At 41.4% G+C, this 18,910-nt stretch overlaps 1 protein-coding gene across 1 annotated transcript in view; it reads right to left on the reverse strand.

Annotated features, from left to right (window-relative positions):
- The window catches only part of LOC132834345 (peroxidasin homolog), a 281,522-nt gene that overhangs the window by 78,486 nt on the left and 184,126 nt on the right, over positions 1-18,910 (reverse strand). Inside the window, exons 5-8 of the mRNA XM_060853129.1 lie at positions 12,843-12,914; positions 9,578-9,649; positions 6,979-7,148; positions 4,887-5,004 (exon numbers count right to left, since the gene is read on the reverse strand). Of these exons, the coding sequence (XP_060709112.1) occupies positions 4,887-5,004; positions 6,979-7,148; positions 9,578-9,649; positions 12,843-12,914 (432 nt within the window). The remainder of the gene's footprint in view (positions 1-4,886; positions 5,005-6,978; positions 7,149-9,577; positions 9,650-12,842; positions 12,915-18,910) is intronic.

Genomic DNA, 18,910 nt, shown 5'->3' on the forward strand with positions numbered 1-18,910 from the left:
GCCAGTTGTAGATACATCTACACTAAGTGCACTGGCTGATAACAATTCAATGTTAATTGAGTTATCTACAATAAATAAATTCAGCAATAATATTTCAACATCGACTATCAAAGGGAAACAATTTACTCAAATATTGTTCACACCTTTGAATTAGTGACATTTCTCTGTAGATAAATTGTAAGGAATTAAAAGCACTGCTTGGTAGGCATTTTGATCCATATTCAAAAATTTAGGATTAATACAATCACAGATTCCCTACAGTGTGGAAACAGTGTGGAAACAGGCCCTACAGCCCAAAACATCCCCACCAACCCTCCAAAGAGTAAGCTACCCAAACCCTTACTCTATATTTACCCCGAACCTACACATCCCTGAACACTATGGGCAATTAATTTAGCATTGGCCAATTCACCTGACCTGCACATCTTTGGATTGTGGGAGGAAACCCATGCAGCCACAGGGAGAATGTGCAAATGCCACACAGACAGTTGCCTGAGGCTGGAATCGAACCCAGGTCCCTGGCACTGTGAGACAGCAGTGCCACCTTAATTGTTGGTGTATTTTGAAATTACCTCAAACATGTGATAAATATTACAGAATTAATGGATGAAGTAGATAAGGCAGAATTAAATTGCCCTTAGCGTTAGGTAAGGGATAAATGTAGGGGTATGGGTGGGTTGCGCTTCGGCGGGTCGGTGTGGACTTGTTGGGCCGAAGGGCCTGTTTCCACACTGTAAGTAATCTAATCTAATCTAAAAAATAAATGTAAGGTGATTAAAAAGCTGGATAATGGTCACATCCACAAAATTATACCATATTTCATTTGTTTGTGTTTTTCTGTTCGTGCAAAAGAGCGTCCATGTGCAAAGTGAGGAAATCAGCTTCTTGGTTTCCATTTGCCACAGAACAAAACACACAGGATTTCTGCACCTTTGGTAGAACAAAATCCATGACTTTTCTAAATCAAAATGAAATATTTCAAGAGTATTATTTTCTTTGGAATATACTTGAATCTTGCACTGACATCTAATAATCTCAACTAGCCTGAAGATTATCTTGTTTGGTATAATTTTTGTATTCCATGGAAAGTATTTATGGGATCATCAGTCTGTTATCTGGATGTGATTCGGAACAATGCAAATGAAAACAAATACGTAGAGAGTCAAGAGGTGGATGTTGGAAAAAATGGTTTTCCGTGATTCACGGGTGCCAATTTATACCTTTTCTATTGGTTGAGAATGTTGGGCAAAGTGCTAAGAAAGCTTGCACTTTGAAAATTGCTGAGGGATCTCAAGCAAACACCTAAAAAAGCAGATGGTAGGGTCTCGGTGATCAACTGATAGTTAAGAGGCAGCAATCTTTGTGATGCTGAAGTTCTCAGCACTACACGGAACTGTTGGGTGAGCTTCTGTGCTGAAATCTATTTCAGAATTGAACTCAATGACTGCACTCTCTGACATAAAAGTGCACTCAACTGGGCAAAGTTGACACAGATTTAATTTCCTGCACTTGAACTGGGGATGAAACTGCATTTAAAATAAAATGCATTGCAAAGACTTATTAATCTTGTATCAGATAATGGCAATAAATGGTTTAATGCAGAAGAACCAATCTAATGATCTTGCAAAGTCTTAGGAGAGTAAAGGCGAATCAGGTCTGGATCTCAATGAAGACAGACTTACCATCTCAGTCACAAAGTTTGAGGAACAATGTCTTCTTGTATCTAATTGCTAACATGCAAAGAAAAGAGTGTCTTTTTGTGAAATTACCTAGTTTTCTGCCACCACTTTAGATCAGCTAGGTCCTGTAGATTTTTTAAAAAATATTCATTTGTTGGATATTGGCATCACTGGCCATCCCAGCATATAGTGTGCATCCCTAGTTGCCCTTGAGGTGTGGTGAGCTGCCTTCTTGAACTGCTGCAGGCCACCTGCCATTGGTTGACCCAGCGACAGTGAAGGAAGAGTGATATATTTCCAAGTCAGGATGGTGAGTGGCTTGGAGGGAAACTTGATGGTGGTGGTGTTCCCATATACCTACTTGCTTTGTTCTTCTAGATGGAAGTGGTTTTGGTTTGGAAGGTGCTGTCTGAGGATCTTTGGTGAATTTCTCAGTGCATCTTGTAGATACTACACACTGCTGCTACTGAGTGTCAGTGGTGGATACTAGTGGGAGTAGTGCCAATCAAGTGGGCTGCTTTGTCCTGGATGGTGTCAAGCTTTTGAGTGTTGCTGGAGCTGCACTCATCCAGGCAAGTGCTGAGTATTCAATCACACATCTAACTTGTGTATTTAGATGGTGGACAGGCTTTGGGAGCCAGGAGGTGAGTTATTCGATGCAGTATTCCTAGCTTCCGACCTGCTCTTGCAACCAGAGTTTATGCAGTGAGTCCAGTTGAGTTTCTGATCAAAGCACAGTTGACATCAGATACAGTACACAACAGTACAGATTGAATTTTGATTTAGTTGTACAGAATGAATGTAAATCTAGAAGAAATTTCAGTTACAAATTTATGAGCCTGAAGAGAAACTTGTGCAAATAGCCTGCAGCTGTTTGTGGTATGTCATGGCGAGAGATCAGAAAGGGCCACAGAGAACCCTGGCAGGAGAAGATCAACTCCCTCACAGGAATTTCACAGAAACCATTCAGTTTATATGTGATTAAATCACAGAAGACACACGTGACAAACCAACACAAACAGAAAGTCACACAGTAGTTATTATGAGTCAACATCAATGTTATGGGGAAAAAAAAACCTTGTAGGCATAAGCAGTGCCTAGCTATTAAAAAGAATGCAGCATTGTAAGATAATAGGGCACTTCCAAAAAAATGTACAGAAGTAGGACATAAAGTAACAGGAGGTCAAATAGCTACCCTCACAAAGTGATCATAACATGACCAAGTTCAATGCAGCATTTGAAATCGTAAAACATGAATCGGCTGCTAGAGTTTAAGATTTAGGTTAGGTCGACTTTAACAGAATCAGACAGAGACTGTCCATAGTAAACCAAAAAATCCAATCAGGGGTAAAACAACTGAGGAACAGTGGGGGATGTTTAAAGCAAAATTTAACACAATACAAAACCTGTTTGTTCCCCTAAGAAGGGAGAACTCCAATTCACAGATAAAATCAGCCACAGGCCGTTAAAGAAATAAGAGACAGCATAAAACTAAAAGACAAAGTTAACAAAAATGCAAGAAACAGCACAGATCTTGAATGGGAAAAATACAATGAGCAGCAAAAGGTCAAAATTCAGCTCATAAAAGCTACTAAAACAGATTATAAAGGGAAACTTTTCAAGGACAGCAAAATCAATTTAAAAATGTTATCGTTACATAAATGGAAAGAGGGTGGTCAGAAGCATCTGACTGAAGGTGGGCATTGTCAATGACTGTGGGGAAACGGCAGATGTGTTGAATAATTACTTTGTCTCAGTAAGCACAATGGAAAAGGAGGATAGCTTGCTGGAAATTCCGAGGAAATTAAAAGTGGATTGGGAACGGGGACTGAATATAATTAATGGAAGTAAACATCAGTAATGAGGAAATAAATGGAATTACAGAGTGACAAATCCCTGGGGCCTAATAGCTTTTCTTCAAAGGTCTTAAATGAGTTTGAGGAGCACATTGTAGATGTCCGAAATATAATCTTTCAGAATTCCCTAGTTTTAGGAGTCATTCCACTGGATTGGAAAAATTGTGCGTCATCCACTTTTTAAGAAGGGGGAAAACAGGAAAACCAGGGAAGTACAGACCAGTTTGCCTGGGGAATTTGTAACCTAGGGTCTATAATCACGGTAGAAGCCCATGGAATTAAGGGCAAATTACTGCATGAGTGGGACATGGGTTCAGTGACAGGCAACAGGAAGTATGAATAATAAGTAGGTACTTAAACCGGCAGGATGTGACCAGCGGTGTCCCACATGGATCTTTGTTAGGGGTTCAATTATTCACATTATTTATTAAAGATTTGGAATAGAATGTCATACATCGAAGTGTGTTGATGCCAGAAATATGGGCAACATTGTAGTCAGTGTAGATGATGGCATAAAACTACAAAGGACTATCGATAGATTAAGTGAATGGGCAAAACTGTGGTAAATGGAGTTCAAGCAAGTGCATGCTTATCCATTTTGGACTGACAACGGAGCAATCAGGATACTTGTTTTTTTTGCTGAAGACCGCTTTAAGCCTCATTCATTCTGATTATTTCATAAGAATTTGGTTGGGAAAAGGTAGAACAGCTCAGGATATTATGGAAGACAGACCGTCTAGGTCTCCTCATTGTCTAGACAACAATGTCTGTCTTATTCATGCAATGTGGACTTGATTGCTATCATGTAATAAATTACATTTTGCTTCGAACAAGAACCTCTTCCCATTAGTCTAGTCTACCTCAGGGGCTTCCTCTACCACTTTAAACAAAGTAGGTCTTGTAGACTCAGAACAGGGGATACTGACAGCCATCTGTCCAACCACACCTTGGCAGTGGTTGACACCACATGCTCAATCAACTATTAACTACCTCGATATTTTCTACGCAAATAACCTATTTTCACCTGATACCATTTCGGTGATGAGGATTACATAGTTATCACACTTATCAAAAATGGACAGTTTTCCAAATAATTGCCCCTATTGTAAGTGTCAGCTATTTTCACTGAAATATCAGTCGTATCTCACAAAAGTACATTGACTCGTACTGCTTTGCCAGGCTTCATAAAATAAGGGAGCAAGCATTTAGACAGCTGTGCCAAATCAGTCTCTGAAACTTGGGATGCAAGCACGGTGTATGTGAGTGGGTTTATGACAGAGCTATTTGAAAACCATTAAAAATAAACCTAAACCTTTACATTTCATTCAATAAGAGTTGTACATCTACTTACTTGTTCCGCAGCCATATTATTTCAGGTTTTGGATTACCCTCAGCCCTGCAGGTAAAGTACACAGTGTTCCCAGATGTTACATCTGCATCCTGTGGCTGGGTCGTTATTCGTGGCTTCTCTACACAAATTGAACATTTATTTTAAAATTGTTGCCAAAATCAACAGGACTAAAATCATATTCCTACATAATCCAACATCGGTGACTGTCTGATCAGAATTCATCCTCTACATTACACAACTGGATGAAAAAAATTGGTTATTAAAAGCCAACAGCAAACATAAAGCAAAACTTATAAATTTCAAGCCACAGTGTATCCATGGGCCAGAATAAAAATCGCAGCACTGTTAAAATATTCAAGCATCACAGCTTCATCAGTTAACAATGCTACAATAACCAACCTTTCCCAGATTTACTTTAAAAAAAAGACAAGGCAAGGATTTCCCTGGGGTGGGGAAGTCCAGAACTAGAAGGCATAAAATAGAATAGAATCCTACAGTGTGAAAACAGGCCCTTCGGCTCAACAAGTCCACACCGAGTATCTGAAGAGTAACCCACCCAGACCCATTTACCCCTCCACTAATGCAACTAACCCACATATCCCTGAACATTACGGGACAATTTAGCATGGCCAATTTACCTAATCAACACAACATGGGATCATGGGACGAAACTGGAACACCCAGAGGAAACCCACGCAGATATGGGAAGAATGTGCTTACTCCACGCTGGCAGACACCCAAGGCTGGAATCAAAGCTGGGTCCCTGGCGCTGGGAGAAAGCAGTATTAACCACTGAGCCACCGTCTCGCCGCATAGGTTCAGAGTGAGAGGGGAGAGATATAATAGGGACCTAAGAGGCAACTTTTTCATGCAGAGGGTGGTGTGTGTATGAAATGAGCTGCTAGAGGAAATGGTAGAGGCTGGTACAATTATAGCATCTAAACGGCATCTGGATGGGTATATGAATAAGAAGGGTTTAGGGGGATATGGGCCAAGTACTGGCAAATAGGACTAGATTTATATAGGATATCTAGTTGGCATGGACAAGTTGGACTGAAGAGAACTTTTCCGTGCTTTACGTCTCAATGACTCTGAAGCCAAAGCAGCCTAGGATTTGGAGAAACGATTGACTATGAGCAAGACATTTTATAATGAGGAAAACATTGAAAACGGTCAACCAAGCTCTGTGTCATTAGCACAGCAAATACAATATTGGGAAATGGTGCAACCTGTGGCAGAATGAATGGTTTAAGTCAAAGAATGGTGGAATGTGATCGATGCTTATGATTCTCAGCAACAGTGATCAGGCATCTTGTCTGCTTTATTGTAGGACAAGCCAGTGGTCAATACTTTAGAGAGGAGGATAGGAGGCGGAATCCAGAAGGAATCTAACAACAATGCCTTGCATGTAGAAAGGTCCTTTGACACAGAAAAAAACATCCCCAGGTACTTCACAGGTCTCTTGCACACCTCATGGTACAGAATAGCAGCCAGGAAGATGATGAGCTGCTTAGTTGTAACAAGTTCATGAAATAAGATACTTAAGGAGCTATTAGCTCAAACTGAGACATATAATTCATTCACAAACTTCCCTCATTTTTCACCCTAGTCTTCTGTCTCCTTCTCTTAACGCACCTACTGAAGACTCAGGTCCTTGAAAATGTCACATTGCAAACCTAAATGTGTCTCATTTTTTTCAATACTGTCTCAAAACCATTCTTTTTCACCAAACCTTTAATCACTGCTCCTCACCTTGCCCTTCCTGACTCAATATCAATTTTCCTTATGCCTGTCTCTGAAGTGTCTTTGAGTGTTCCTGAAGCAAAGATGGCACATCAATGTGAGTTGAACAAGTGTCTATCAAACTGCTTTAAAGCTAACCAAGTCAGAGTTACTATGTGGTGACTATAAACTGTCAGACCATCAGCTTTTTAGCAAAAAGGTCATTAGATGCGGAAATTTGGTTGCAACACTTCTAAGTATTACAAGGTATACAAAACAAAACATAGGATTCAAAATGGGAAGTTGATCATATATTGGTGATCAACAATTTAATAACTATAGAGCAAAGCTTGATCAAGGTGAAACTCACCACAGTTAAATTCCTCAGGAGTAACTGTGGCAACGGACCTTCCCTGCAGCCTTTTGGGATACTCACAGGTCGCTGCTGCTTGTGTGTTACCAGATTCTGCATACTGCTGCAGCATCTCCGCCAACCACATTAGATCGCAGTTACAATTCAGGCTATTGGAATCCAATCTCCTATTAAAAAGAAGTATCTTCAAGTGAAGACAAACTATTATTTTAAACCCACTGCTTTGTATGAAAAACTTAAAAAACTAGTTTATAAAGGCATGACTTAATGAAAATGATTGTTCCTAATATGAACAAAGACATACACATGATGTAATAAAAGACAATTTTACTTCATCACTAGATGTTTTTACATCTTCAACATGGAAGTAATATTGTAACAAACAATTTGGAATGTACTTTTTAGAGAAACATTCATGTCTTAGCTAAAACAGAATCGACATAAATCCTGAAATTGCTGGAGGGATTCAGCAGGTCTGGTAGCATCTGTGGATAGAAAGCAGAGTCCAATTTTGTACACTTGCCTTCATTGCTCAGACCTTTGAATACACGAGTTGGGATGTTATGTTGAGTTTGTAGAGGATGTTGGGAAGGCCGTTTTTGGAGTACTGTGTACAGTTCTGGTCTCCATTATAGGAAGGTTATTATTAAGCTGGAGAGGGTTCAGAAGAGATTTACCACAAGGTTGCTGGGAATGGATGATTAAAGTTATAAAGGAGAAGCTTGACAGGCTGAGATTTTTTTTAACTGGAGCATAGGAGTTTGAGAGGTGATTTTATAAAGGTTTATAAAATAATGAGGGGTATAGATAAGGTGAATATCAGGTGTCTTTTCCCTAGAGTGGGAAATTTCAAGACTAGGGGACATATCATAAAATCACTATACTGTAGAAGCAGGGCAAGTGATTCGAGTCCACACCAACCCTCCGAAGAGCATCCCATCCCCCGACTCACCTTCCCTCTAATCCTGTATTCCCGTAATCCAGTTAGCACGCACATCCCTGGACACCATAGGCAAATCAGAATGCCCAAACCACCTAACTGGTACATCCTTGGGCTGTGGGAGGACCTGGATGAAACCCACAGAGAATGTGCAAAACTACACAGACGGCTGTTCGGGGGTGGAATCAAACCCAGGTCCCTGGTGCTGTGAAGCAGAAGTGTTAACCACTGAGCCACGTTTTTTCTCCTCTCACCTTAGAAGTTTTTAAGGTGAGAGGAGAAAGATTTAAAGAAAGACATGGGGGAAATTTTTTGTTACACGGTGTGGAATGACCTTCCAGAGGAAGTGGTGGATGCGGGTACAGTTACAACGCTTAAAAGATAAATACATGAATAGGAAGTGTTTAAAGGGATATGGGCCAAGTGCAGGCAAGTGGAACTAGTTTAGTTGGGATGATGGATGGCATGGACTGGTTGGACCAAAGGGTCTGTTTTGGTGCTGTATGATTCGATGATCCTTCTTCAGAACTGGAACTGTTTTCCAGTATCTCAATCCTTTGAATTTTTATCTTTAATATAAACCCCAGTATTTGGGAAAAACTCCACTAATATGACTCAACAAGGTATGTGCAAACCAACTGCTTTATTTACAATTACCGGGCAATACACTGGGGCAGCTTTTCCGGATTCTGGCTGCCAGGACACAACAACTACAGGAAACTATGATGGAACGGTGGCACAGTGGTTAGCACTGCTGCCTCACAGTGCCAGAGATCCAGGTTCAGTTCCTGCCTCAGGTGTGGAGTTTTCACATTCTCCCCGTGTTTGCGTGGGTTTCCTCCGGGTGTTCCGGTTTCCTCCCACAATCCAAAAATGTGCAGGTTAGGTGAATTGGCCATGCCAAATTGCCTGTAGTGTTAGGTGAAGGGGTAAATGTAGGGGAATGGGTTTGAGTGGGTTGCGCTTTGGCGGGTCAGTGTGGACTTGTTGGGCCGAAGGGCCTGTTTCCACACTGTAAGTAATCTAAAAGTCCCCAGAATTGTAGAGATACCCATGTGATATTTCACTCACTCCAATGTAATCACAAAACAATTGTGGGACCACTGTTATAAATGTGCACTGTCAAAGATAGGATTTCCACAATGTCCTGAATCTCAAAAAGTTCAATATAACTAAAAGCAGGCACAGGAAAATCTGCCTTGGTACCTTTTGATTTGATACAATGCACATGTGATTGATGTGAACACCTTCAATGATCCAGTTCCATCTTCAATATTAAAGTGACTGGACTGGAAAAAATTGTGGCTGTAAGAGCTGTTCCTTTTTCAAGGCATTTTAGGTGTTGGAGGTGATTTCCGCAAATTCTAGGAGCAGGAATTCCTGTTTTATATGTTGTTGCATTGTTGTATGAATGGGAAGGATGGGGACAAGTGCTGGAAAATGGGATGAGATTAGGTTAGGATATCTGGTTGGACCTAAGGGTCTGTTTCCATGTTGTACATCTCTATGTTGCTATAACTGGACTGGCACTGTACACCTTTATGCAAGTGATGAGCACTGATTAATTATAAAGCTTGCTTGCACCATATTGCTCCATTAATTATAATCTCTCCCTTTCCCACATCCCCATAAACAAACTTAGTTTCTATTACTTACAGCCTTTTCATGGACTGTAACTGACTGAATGTTCTTGGTAAAATCTGCGATAATCTATTGTTGTGCAAAAAACTGTAAAAGAAAAGAAAATATTAAAATATTATTTATCTGTCAACCTAATGCACAAAAGGTATTTGCCTATTTTATAGGGAAGAAGTCATTGTTCAGCAGTTATGAATTGAACAATATGCATTTAGTTAAAAAAATGTCTTTGTTCCTTTTTAAAATTCAAATAAATAAAGAGAAACAACAAGTTGTCCACAAATACCTTCTTCATGGGTCAAACTAAACCAGAATTTTGGTAAATAAGCAAATTTGTTTGTCCAAATAAATTACCCAATATTAAAAAAGTCCGAAAAATCTTCACAAGAATTTGATATACATGATTTGCTGCATCCTCAGCACTTCCTTTAGTTCATAACACAGGGTATACAATAGTTAATGGACAGTTCTAAATTTTAACCAATTGTAAATTTAATATTGGCTTTCATATCGATAGACAATTGTGTGCGATCAGTGTATGATTTTGTGATCAGCCAGATATGAGACGGCTGCCTGAATAGATCATTGAAACATTGAAAATATAAGGTGAACATGAATGTTAATTGGCCCATGATGTTTGCACCAGTTGTGGGAACTGCTCAATATTTTCCAACACAAATCACCAAGAGGTTCATGTAAACACTGTTTCAATTGAACAGTCATGTTTTTTTTGTTGGCATAGTCCTCAGTTCTCAGCCAAAAGTCTAAACTTAGGGTTCACCAAATGTGCAAAAGATATTAGATTCCTTACAGTATGGAAACAGGCCCTTCAGCCCAACAAGTCCACACTGACCCTCTGAACAGTAACCCACCTAGACCCAGTCCCTTACCCTATATTTACCCCGACTAATGCACCTAACACTATGGGCAATTTAGCATCGCCAGTTCACCTGACTCCCACATCTTTTGGATTGTGAGAAGAAACTGGAGCACTCAGAGAAAACCCACACAGACATGGGGAGAATGTGCAAACTCCACACAGATAGTCGCCAGAGGCTGGAATTGAACCCAGGTCCGTGCTGCTGTGAGGCAGTAGCGCTAACCCATGAGCCACCTTGCTGCCCCCACAGTGGGATTGCTGGAGTTTAGTTTCTCATTGTCCATTGGCCTCCAGACCAATTAGGGCACCACGTTTCCAGCAACAAATGGGAAAAATTAAAGTGGTCAATTACAGGACTACTCCTCTAAGTTCCTTTAGTGAAGCAGGCAGCAAACTAGTAACCAAGCAGCAAGCTAGTTCCATCTTTGAGGAGCTCAGTCGTAAAGAGACAAGGAGCAAATTACTGCAGATGTTGGAATCTGTACTGAAAACAGAAATTGTTGGCGATCATAGTGGGTCAGGTAGCATCCATGGACAGACAGCAAGCTAATGTTTCAAGTCTTCTGATGAAGAGTCAGTCAGATTCAAAACATTAGTTTGCTCTCTTTCCACAGGTGCAGCCTGACCTGCTGTGGTTTCCAGCATTTTGATTTTCAAGAAAGAGACAGACATGTATCTCCACTCCCTCTGACAGAACATAGGTTGATAATTTCATTTATGTTAAAAAGGCCATTCAAGCATACAAAATAGGAGAAATAGATTAGGCATGCTCCCTGTTGAATAAGATCATGGATGATCTGTTTGCTTTTGAAATTCTACATTTCCAACTTCCCCCAATAACCCTTGATTCTCCTGACTAGTAATGATTTATCTACCACAGCCTTAAAAGTACATAAGGACCCTGCTTCCAATACCTTCTGAGGGATTATAATGAAAAGCAAAATTTGCCAAAAATGCATCAGTGTAATTTCACCATCCTCTGACAAAGCTGATGAGAAGCTAACCTAGCAAATTTATAACTTGGCTTTAGATTCATACATGGGCAAAATGAAGATCCTGTAAAGTGCACGGTGGCTTAATGGTTGACACTGCTGCCTCACAACATCAGGGACCTGGGTTCGATTCCACCCTTGAGTGACATTCTGTGTGGAGTATGCACATTCTCCCAGTGTGTGCCAGGGTTTTCTCCCGGTGCTCCGGTTTCCTCCCACAGTCCAAAGATGTTGCAGGTTAGATGGACTGGCCAAGGTAAATTGCCCATAATGTCCAGGGATGTAGAGGCTGGGTGCCTGAGCCATGAGAAATGCAAGGTTACGGGTATAGAGTGGGTCTGGATGAGATGCTATTCGAGAGTCAGCGTGGACTCGATGGGCTGAATAGCCTGCTTCCATACTGTAGGGATCCAATGATTCTACTGTAATATTATTTGAATACCCCTTACAGATTTAAAGTTAGTCTGTACTAAGAGATCACTGCCATTGTAAACAAGAAATATCTGCATGCTTGTCCAGTGTGGCACCAAAAGAATGGTGCCAGACTGGAGTTAAAATCAACCTGAAACTAAAAAAAAGCGTTCCAAAGGAGATAAATGTCACTGCTATTTTTTTTAAACATAAGATGAGTCACACTGTAGATTTCAGGCAGTATGAAAAACTACCAAGCACAGCTGAGGTTGAAATAATATTGTTCATTCCTCAGCCTCTAAAGTCAATCCGCAACTAGTAATCAGTGCTGTGACTGTTGAATTACATTCAACAACACAGCTGTTGGGCTATATCAAAGGTGCTCACTGGACTTTCACATGAACATGCAGAAAACTCTCAATCCTTTGAAAGCAAAATGATTTTGTTCGTACATTAATAAACATTGTATCGTAAAGTGCAGTAACAGAGCAGCTTTTACGCATTAAAGTTAGTTTCTACCTGTCAAAAATACATTAAAAGATTAACGTTTAAGGGCTGAAACACAAAATATATGATGTGCCGACTTTTTAAAGAGGTGTTTGGGGCGTTAACAGTAGCACAACATATTTTCCCTTCGATTTCTGTTATTTCCATTTTTTTCATCAACACGAACGCTGTCTGGTACTGCTCCAGAGACTACAGTTCGACCGTACAGGCAGCTGGGTGTCTGAGACAGCTGTACAACCAGGTAAGCCCAAGACAGAATATTGGTAGCAAGTTCACATGAATTGGAGTTATTTGGGAGTGAATATTGTTGGAGCCGCTCCACACACTCTTTCAAAAACCAAACCTCTTTCATCTTAACAGTAAACGAGCGAGTCTGTCATCTCCAATCCCCCTGAACTGGCCTCATTTTACGACCAGGTTTGGCTGACAATACCCTTGAAAGTTTTTCTCAAGTGGTAATATATTAAATGTATTAGGAAATAGTGGCACTTACAGCCTTTCAAGCTTTGGAAGGTCACTGAAGGATTCAGATTCTAGAGATTCTATTTGATTGAAGTGGAGATACCTATTTAAAAATAAATAGAAAATCCAGGTAACATTGAGACATTCAACAAATAATATAAATAGGTATTCTAGCATAGTTTATTTTACCACGTGTGAACTATTAATAGCCAAATTACTTACATATTGTAATTTGGGTTTATTTTTTAACATCCAAGGGGTAAAAAGCTATACAATATCAGGAAAAAAGTTTTGTTAAATTCAAGCAGAACATTCTCTGTAAAATTGAATAAGCTTAAATTAACCACAAGGAACAGTCATGACAATCTCTTCCCTCAGCCCCATTATGTAAAGGTTGCATTATTTCTTGACATTTAAATTAAACATTAAAAAGATTTAACAATGTTCTCACTTCTGTCACATTGTGCAAAAACAATTATTTATTTTGTTTGTGCTTTCAATATAAAACTTCAAACCATCACTTCTGAAACACAAACTGTTTCATTATAAACAAAAAAACTTACAATCAAAACAAAGTGCTTCACTTTGAAGATGGCTTCACATGAATGCTACAATAGACCCAATGTCTAATTAATTAGTAAGCCTTTTAATGTCACTGGAGATATATATCAAAAGTAGAGATCGCATAATCAGCTGTGTCTAACAAGCAACAAGATGGCATTGTGTAGATCTCAGGACATCATGCAATACCTTCATCCTCACCCCTGCCCACATATTGCACTCTTACTACCTTCTCCCCAGCCACAGCCCCTCCCATTTATCTCTCCACCCCAGAGGCTCCCTGCCCCATTCCTGATGAAGGGCTTTTGCCCAAAACATTGATCTTCCTGCTCCTCAGATGCTGCCTGACCTGCTGTGCTTTTCCAGAACCACTCTAATCTGAGCTTTACCTAGCCAGTCAATCCTGTCCACTAACATTACATTGAGAGGGTTATCATAACTGAAATTTCTTGAGTGATGCATTTCAGGAAGCATCATTCCACACTGTCACAATTGCAGATCATCATTGAAGGAGATGCAGCATCATCCCTTAACACAGCGAGTTACCGAGTAACATGGGAGAAGGTTTTCATGTTTGATCCCCGATCTGACTTGAGCTGAGACGGCAGGAGGAGCAGTTCAGTTAGCATCCGCGTTGTATGAAATGAACTGTGCCAGCCGTTCTCTGTTGTGCTTACGATGCAAAATCCAGCAGTAAGTGGTAATCTTGGTCAGGGGAAGATCATTAAGGCAGTATGAGAGAGATACAGAAATACTCCACTGCTGCCACAGGGTCATGTTCGTCTGAAGTGGCAGAGCAGACAAAACCTTACCCTGCAAATGTATTTCTTATATTGGACTGAGCAAACACTCAACATTTAATAAATCACACTGTTTGAATAAGACACACTTCAGATCAGCCTAAACGATCCTTAGTTCACATGGTAAAACCAAACAAATTTCTCCAAGAATCTTGCTCAACAGTCAAGCAGTCCAAGGAAATGAACAGTTCCCTCCCCTCTCCTTTTCCATATGCCTTTTCTGAAGATGGATTCTCCACAGAAGCTCAATGACCCCACTTATTCAAAGGGCAATTAGCCATTTAAACTGTTAAACAGTGTAGCAATATGATTATCTATTACAAAAAATAAACATTTTGGAACACAGACACAGATAATACAACAGAGAGGCTGTGGACAATTTGTTGGAAAAGTCTTCATAAAGCAAGACAGAAATGCTACATAGAATTGCTTCTATTTTGGCTACTCCAGAGAAAATATGATTTATGCAACTACACAAAGCGAACAAATCCTAGAGCAGATTTGCAGATTTGATCAGTTTGGGCAAGTAACACATCGGGTTGGATTGTTATTTTTTGAGACTGTGGTCGAGGCAGATTTCAAAACAGGAGGTGTTTCTGTTCAGGGGCGAAACAGGATTTCTCGTGCAATTGTGCTCTTCCAAATTCATTGTACATGCAATTTTCTCTCTGCAATCCAGCAGCATCACCCAATTTATGCTCATCACTCCAACTCAGCTCTGCAGATGTCAAGGACCAGCCAAAGACCCCAATGCTAAGTTCAGCGATGCCTCGAGAGGTTCTACTGAAGGCTATCCAGGAGAGAAGGTAAGTGAGGGTTGACAACAAGAGGCCATTCCAACTCATGAAGGTAGCCTGTACAGAGGCTTTGTGCATCTGTGCCCAAGGTAGGCTTTCAAGAAGTTGGTTCAAATGCCACAAAAAGTTTGAATAATCTGTTGCACTTCTCTGTACTCAATGTTTCATGCTCCAATGACTGAGAGTCAGCACTGTAAGCTGTCACTGCACAATTGAATCATAGAGTTATACAGCACGGAAAGAGACCTTTGGGTCTAATCATCCACGCCGACCAGATATTCTAAATAAATCTAGTTCCATTTGCCAGCATTTGGCCCATATCCCTCTAAACCTTCCTATTCATGTACCCATGCGGATTCCTTTTAAATGTCATAATTGGGCCAGCCTCCACAATTTCCTCTGGCAGTTCGTTCCATACACACACCACCCTCTGTGTGAAAAAGCTACCCTTCAGGTCCATTTTAAAGCTTTCCCTTTCACTTTAAACCTACACCCTCTGTTTTTGGACTTCCTTACACTGGGAAAAAGACCTCAGCTATTCACCTGATCTATGTCCCTCATGATTTTATAAACCTCTAGAAGGTCATTCTTCAGCCTCCAACGCTCCAGGGAAAAAAAACCCAGTCTGTTCAGCCTCTCCCTGTAACTCAAACCCTCCAATCTCGGCAACATCCTTATAAATTGTCGCTGCACCCTCTAGAGTTTAACAATATCTTCCCTATAGTAGGGCAACTGGAATTGCATGCAGTATTCAGAGAATGGTCTCACCAATGTCCAGTACAGCTGCAACATGACATCCCAACTCCTGTACTCAATACACTGACCAATGAAGACAAGCATGCTAAACATCTTCCTCACTACCTGGTCTACCTGCAATTCCACAGAGTTGTGAGAAAGGGTCACTGGACCCGAAACATTAACCCTGATTTCTCACCACAGAATCTGCCAGACCTGCTGAGCTTTTCCAGCAGTTTCTGTATTTTGTGTATTACTCTGGTTTGCCTTACCACCCATCTAAATGAAATGCTATCTGCCACTCCTTGGCCCATCTGATCAAGATCCTGGGCAATCAATACTGCAATTGATATCTGTCACCTCATTTCATTTGGTCAGGCAGCATCCAAGGAACAGGAGATTCGACGTTTCGGGCATAAGGTCTTATGCCCGAAACGTCAAATCTCCTGTTCCTTGGATGCTGCCTGACCTGCTGCGCTTTTCCAGCAACACATTTTCAGCTCTGATCTCCAGCATCTGCAGACCTCACTTTCACCTCATTCCATTTATCAATTTAGAACTAGCAATGCTGCAGAATTGGTGCCTCTCGAACCACTCCCAGAGCTCACACTTAAAACAAAAAAGGAGGTATAGCACTGACAGAAGCTAAAACATCATCAGCTCATTGGGAGGAGTATGTGCAGCATCTGACAGCATTTCACCAAACTACTGCCTGGGACACAGACATCATCACAAAAATTGTTCTGAGGAGTCATCAAGACTCATAAATTTACCTCTCTCTCTCTCTCTCTCTCTCCAATGCTGCTGCCTGACTGGCTGTGATTTCTAACATTTTACGTTTTCATTACAGATTCCCACATCTGCAGTAATTTGCTCCTGGCACAAAAAATGGCTTGGGGATGAACACCTCATAGGTATTGCATGCACACCCATCACTGAGTGCTTTACTGGTTTTCATTAGCTCCAGCCCCTTGCTGACACTGAGACACTTTTCACTCAGAATCATTTAACTCACAAATTCCCCAAACTACATTCTACTTACTAGCAACATATGGACAATTACAGTTCTGGGGATTCACATCTCCATGTGCATTGAATGATACAGATAAAGCGCTCACGTAGCAATGCAAATGTCTCAGAATGCCTCTCTCCTTCTCACAGAAGGGAATGTGCACAGGCAGTGGGTGGGGGGATGCCTGACATAATGCTTCTCACTTAGTTTGAGGGCCAGGCCAGCAGCTGGCAGGAAGGCAAGGAGAACATGCCTTTGCTGTTGGGCAGATTGGATATCTCCAGCCAGCTGGTGAGAAAACCTCCAATCTGTTCCTCCCAGCTGCATGTCAAGCAGCACTGATCAAGGGCCACTCTCTCCAAATAGCAGCTTCAAGTCATATACAAAGGTGGTGTGCCAGGCCTCAATGCGTACCTCCGAGGAGGAATGGCAGTAAGTCTCTGAGATTGCATTGTAAGGTCTCCCCCCCCACCTCCAGTCGTGCAGAGCGATTCATTTTGGCGAGCAGTGTACCTAGAGTTAAGTTCCTGATGCAGTCCACAGCTATGGCTGAATTTCTGGCACACAGAGCACTGCCAGGAAAGAGACTGCGGGTGAATTGAAGCCTCCTGATGACTCTCTGGAATGGAATGGCTGACGAGCTGACAAAAACTCCGAGAGAAGCATGAGGCTGAGGTGCCAGATTGAGAGGAGTGTGTCTAAGTTCTGTCCGATGTTATGGCTCTGGCATAGTTGCTCCATGGAAGAGATGGTCAACCATCAAGCCCAACAAAACAGTCAGTACCTGCTGATTTTGGGAAGAGAAATTCACTCCCTCTCTCTCTCTCTCTCTCTCTCTCTCTCGAGTCACTGAGACCAAAGGAACTTGATCCCTTCATGAGGGTGCCTTTACTGACCAGAAGGCAGTGCAACAGACAGGCCCCCAAGGATTGTGATCTCGGGACACTCCGGAAATGTCCTCCACATCACCTTCCTTCTGTCAAATGCCTCCATGAGGTCAGGCCAATGGGTTTACAGCTGTAGCTGTGCAGCATATTGCTGCAGGCTGGAGCTTTCCAGGTCTAAGCTCCACAGAGAGGCCACTTACCAAAAACCACCGGAGGGAAAGCAGTAAAGCAGTCAGCAGGCTCCCTCATGCTCGGCTCCGGTTGCCATGGTGGCATCACGGTGCAGTCATACAGAAGGCAAGACTAAAGTGTAGGTAACTCCCCCAGGGTGCACAGGTGGCTTTGGGCTGCACTAGAAATAATTACACCACTTTGAACAATGGTTCTGTGGTCTCTTTCAATACTTTAAGGTTTATGACAATACACGTTTTCATTCTAAACTGCCTTAAAGGGCAACATTTACCCCAGAAGCTCATGTGTACTTTATGCAGCAATGCAGGAGTTTCTGAGGCTCTCACTCTCTGCTGGCACCTGGGGGAAACATGGTTCTGGGAAATGGTATTTTCAGCTAGATGTTTCTGCTCTGGGAATCACACTTAGCTCAGTACCTCTACATTCCAGTGTTAGGCAAATGCTCTTTTCAAATAGAGTCATAGAGTTGTACATCACAGAAAGAGACCCTTCGGCCCAACACGTCCGTGCTGATCAGATATCCTAAATTAATCTGGTCCCATTTGCTTGATGACCCATATCCCTCTAAACCCTTCCTATTCATGCATCCATGCAGATGGTTTTTAAATGTTGTAATTGTACTAGCCTCCACCAGTTCCTCTGGCAGCTCATTCCAATCATGCACTACCCTCTGCGTGAAAAAGATGCCCCTTAAGTCCCTTTTAAACCTTTCCCCTCTCACTTTAAGCTTATGCTGTCTCTAGCTTTGGACTCCCCTACCCTGGAGAAAAGTGGGGAAATGGCTTTACACCAAATTGGCTCCTGTTTCTGAACGTCCACACATGTTTATGTGAAGTTAATCACCTCATTTCTAGGTGTTATCAGCCTACTCTTGGTCTCACTGCTCTGACCACCACAATATCCTCAGTATTAGCATGGCATCCTTAGAATTTCCAACAGACTATTGTTCTTCCTCATCCAAGGAGACGAGTAACTGCTCCACCTAACTTACCCTTGCTGAGCTAGATTGTGCACTGCATACAATTACCATCCTGGAGATCCAGTCTGATGTATACTGGAGTGCCCCTCCTGAGTGGTCCCAGCAATAGAAACACAACTGCAGAAGACCAATTGTG

Source organism: Hemiscyllium ocellatum, chromosome 3 (assembly GCF_020745735.1).
Source record: "Hemiscyllium ocellatum isolate sHemOce1 chromosome 3, sHemOce1.pat.X.cur, whole genome shotgun sequence".
NCBI classification, from domain to species: Eukaryota; Metazoa; Chordata; class Chondrichthyes; order Orectolobiformes; family Hemiscylliidae; genus Hemiscyllium; species Hemiscyllium ocellatum.